General features: G+C 41.0%; 1 protein-coding gene across 1 annotated transcript in view; it reads right to left on the minus strand.

Annotated features, from left to right (window-relative positions):
* Nucleotides 1-3,987, minus strand: part of LOC118428399 (integrator complex subunit 7-like) — an 8,797-nt gene that overhangs the window by 4,395 nt on the left and 415 nt on the right. Inside the window, exons 2-11 of the mRNA XM_035838444.1 lie at nucleotides 3,864-3,929; nucleotides 3,299-3,428; nucleotides 2,972-3,118; nucleotides 2,612-2,749; nucleotides 2,090-2,136; nucleotides 1,755-1,954; nucleotides 1,255-1,377; nucleotides 894-996; nucleotides 223-330; nucleotides 3-94 (exon numbers count right to left, since the gene is read on the minus strand). Coding sequence (XP_035694337.1) covers nucleotides 3-94; nucleotides 223-330; nucleotides 894-996; nucleotides 1,255-1,377; nucleotides 1,755-1,954; nucleotides 2,090-2,136; nucleotides 2,612-2,749; nucleotides 2,972-3,118; nucleotides 3,299-3,428; nucleotides 3,864-3,929 — 1,154 coding nt within the window. The remainder of the gene's footprint in view (nucleotides 1-2; nucleotides 95-222; nucleotides 331-893; nucleotides 997-1,254; nucleotides 1,378-1,754; nucleotides 1,955-2,089; nucleotides 2,137-2,611; nucleotides 2,750-2,971; nucleotides 3,119-3,298; nucleotides 3,429-3,863; nucleotides 3,930-3,987) is intronic.

Consider the following 3,987-nt stretch of genomic DNA (forward strand, 5'->3'; position numbering starts at 1 on the left):
TGTTCTGTTGTTTCTGTCACACAAACAGTGAGTAGAGACTCCACAGCTGCCACACACTGGTTCAGCAATGTCTCATCAACCTTACCACTGGCTCCTGAAACAAGTAAAGCTGTCATTTCAAAATCTAACTTTGTAACAGAGCAACATGCCACTAGCTGTTAACAGGTTCATGTTTCCAACACGATACACAAAAACAAGGGAAAAGAACATCCTGATTTCTACCTTTGCTGAGCTGGCATGCAAGGTTGGTCAGCACCGTAGATGCCTCTGTGGAGATGGCAATGTTGCTATGGTAACAGTTCTCCAAACACACCTCCATCAAGGATGATTCTGTAGCATGGAAAAAGCACACAACATGTCAGTAATTCCATGTTCTAACAGAAATCATCTATATGTGACTTCCCTTTACATCCAGACATAAAATGTGCTCCACCAACAATACATCACTTTTGTACTACAATACTGAAAGAACTTTATTGTACATTTTGCTCAACTGAGCTACGTACAGGTCACAACAAAGACACATTAAGAAACATACATGTGTTGGTAGTAGTATCATAGTCTATCATGCAGGTTTGGCTTGTTCTCACCTCTTAGTAATGATGAAAATGAAGGTTGTAAGAATTTAGCTTTAGTCAGCTCATCAAAATGCATGATGCGGAATACAAGTTTTCCAGTGCCAATCATACATCTAAAGTGATAGCTCTACAAGTATTCACCATTACATTCAGTGCAATGACAGTGTTGTTAATCATGAGGCCGCTTAGGGTACCCAATGATGTAACCTCAGTCCAGAGTGATAATACCAGAGACATATGGAGACACTTTCTATCAAATCAGGCAAAATAATCTTATTAGCATCCCAAATAATCTAGCAATCACAGGCTTCTGACCTTTGGTGATGAGGGGTGAGGATTCTGCCAGCACACTCAGCACTGTCAGTGCTCGTAGCTTTAGGTTGTCGTAAGGGGTGATGGAGATGAAACTGCACAGTACCTGGGAGATCGGGAACAAGTCATACATACAGTGAGATCCTAGGGGGCATAGAGTGCTACAGTGCTCTCAAAAAACTACAGACACATAAAAATGCAGATACAGTCCAAGGAAGTGACAGAGAGTAATGTAACAGATTATATTTTCTGTTGCTACAAAGAAGGTTTAAGAGAATGCACATGCATACTTTAAAAATAATGTGAAGCATGAGGCTACTGTATAACAGATACTTTGATAAAAACTGCACAGCTGGATCTTTACCTGTAGATTGTGCTGTGCCCACATGTGTGGGGCCTTCTTGGTCAGCAGGTGGAGGTCACTCAGCACCTTCAGCTTAATGGCCCGGCGTGGATCTTGTTGAAGATAGTGTAGCAACAGCTCAACCTGCAACAATGCAACCATTTTTATATAAAAAATATTACAACATTAATTCCTGCCCAAAGAAGACATATACAGTTTAGCCTTAACATACTTTGGGCATGAAAATGTGGTGGCAACAGCAGTATGGCAAGGAGGAATAAGAAGTAATGGCAAGATGCACAATATGGGATCCTACTGTCTTTGTGATATAAATAAGTTTTGCTAACTCGAGTAGTTGTGATAGTGTATGCACTGGAACTTCATCTCACTACCACTAGTACCTGTGTTCCAGTTGACCACTTTGCTACAGCCTCAATTCTATAGGAATTCAGATATAAAGCAGCGTATGTTTCTGTACTGATCAGACAATCATAGTGAACAAAATATGTGAGTAGACACACCTGCTGGGGGATGTCAATCAGAGTCTTTGCAGACAGCAGTGAGAGTGTGTGGAGGGTGACCATGACGAACCCACGGGCGGGGTAGGACGGCAGCATCTCCACACACAGCTGCCGCACCTTGGCTGCTGTCTGGGCATCATGGTGCATGTGCTGGAAGATGGGGATGAGTTTCAGCTTCATCTCAACTGGAGTCGCAAGACCTGTGACGACAGCAGAGACAGATGTGGACAATGAAAATGGTAACTTCTACTTACCTTTTTAGATGTTTAGAAGCAGTGTCACAGAAAAATATTTTGAGCAAAAATATGAGGTAAGTGCAAAGAATATATTCAAACCTTGAATCATCTCTGCTATCTTGTTGCAAATTCCAACAGCAAATGTTCTATGGGGAGAAAAACATGATACATAAGTGTTGATAAAGAGTACTAGTATCTGTTGACAAAACAAACCCAAATTTATCTACCTGTATCAATCTGGTGCCAGCTAGTACATATTTTATTCCACAAAGCCTTGTTAAGCATTACTTTTTCCAAGTTCTCATATTCAAGTACAGTGTCTCTAATCAAAGTGTCAGCAAGAATCAAACTTCTGTAATGCACTTGGCCTCTTTTTTTTCCATAGGACGGGTGAAACTAACTCATAGACAGCTTGGCTCAATAGCAATGCCCAGTAAATTTCACTCGACAGTGAGACAGCTGCGGGAAACTTCAACAGAATGTTTTTAGAGTAGCATGTGGACGCACATGTCTGCTATCTCCAACACACTACTAGTATTACTAGGCCTGTGCAAACAATTTATCCTATTTCAGAAGCATAGCTATGATATGAGAAACCAATAAGCTTAAAGTTTATAATACCTGGACTGAGCTGCAAAACAAGATGCAGCAAATATTGCTGCCTCCATCTCCACCTCATCATGGGAGTCCAGACTGGTGCGGATGCTGTGATGGGTGTTCTTCCTCTCACTGATGATGCAGGCAATACTGCCCAAAACCCTGTACAATTATTGATAATTGAGTGTTCATAAGAAAACAGTCTTTCTAGGGCTGTGTAGAAAAACATCAGATATCTACAACACAAAGCATTTTTTGTTGACACACAAGATATGTAAATTTTGCTGCAAATACAATTCCTGATATGACAAAGAAGCACTGCTTTCAAATGGCAAGAGCTCTGGTATAAAAGACATCTAGTATATACCTTCTATATTACCTCACCTCAAAGTAAGTGCCCTGGCAATGGGGTCATTGCTGTGGATGACAGAGAAGATGCGCCTCAGGAACTCATCCACGTTCAGTATCTTGTCCAGATGTTTCTCACTCTGCTGGGTCACTCGTAGAACACACAGCCGCAAAAAGTTGTTTCTTGGAGGAAAGACAACTAGTTTAAGGACGACAGATTTGCATACCAGTGTACTAATGCAGCAGCTACTAATGTTGATATCAAGAAAGATACTAGTTATCTGGACAGTGGACACATCACTTTACTGGATGTATCAATAGCTCTGCAAGGTAGATTTAAATGGTAAAATTTTTGACACTTACCCTATTCTGAAGACATCTGCCAGCTTCAGAAAGGATGAGTTGATCAGGATCGGGAATGGGTACTTCTCAAAAAGCCTCGGAAAGCGGACAATGGCCTCACACTGCTCCCCAACACGAGTGGACCTGAGACCTACACATATTCACAGAAAATTAGCTTATTGACGGACACATGAAATGACACTACCTTTTTTTATATTTATATGTTCCTTATCTGGAGCTTTCTGAAGTTTATAACAGAAGATCATACAGGAGGTAACACGTTAACTGTTGCGTTACAGAACTTGAGAGAAACTGCAATAATTTGACAGATCATTATCATGATGGTGCAAATTATGCAACAGTTGATGTTGATTTCATGAACTCATCTAAAGCCCAAAGACTAAGAACTTAGACATACAGCACGACTTTAAGGTCGTGAAAGTCTAGTGTAACTTGCAAACAGCCATGATGGAGATGAAGAAAAATATGCAAACCTCTACCCCCCCTCCCCGTGATCAAACGAGACGAATAGGAATCATGTGCACCAACCATTTCATTTCAAACTGTCCAAGTACATTTTACAGACCTTTATCTAGCTCCAGAAGTGCAGAGTTTGCATCTTGTTCTTGATCCGCCCCATATTTTTCCGCTCCTAATCGGGAAAATTAGACCCACTGATACCCGAACCATGGTTGTTTTGGGGTCAAAGG

The sequence above is a fragment of the Branchiostoma floridae genome, chromosome 1 (genome assembly GCF_000003815.2).
Source record: "Branchiostoma floridae strain S238N-H82 chromosome 1, Bfl_VNyyK, whole genome shotgun sequence".
NCBI classification, from domain to species: domain Eukaryota; kingdom Metazoa; phylum Chordata; class Leptocardii; order Amphioxiformes; family Branchiostomatidae; genus Branchiostoma; species Branchiostoma floridae.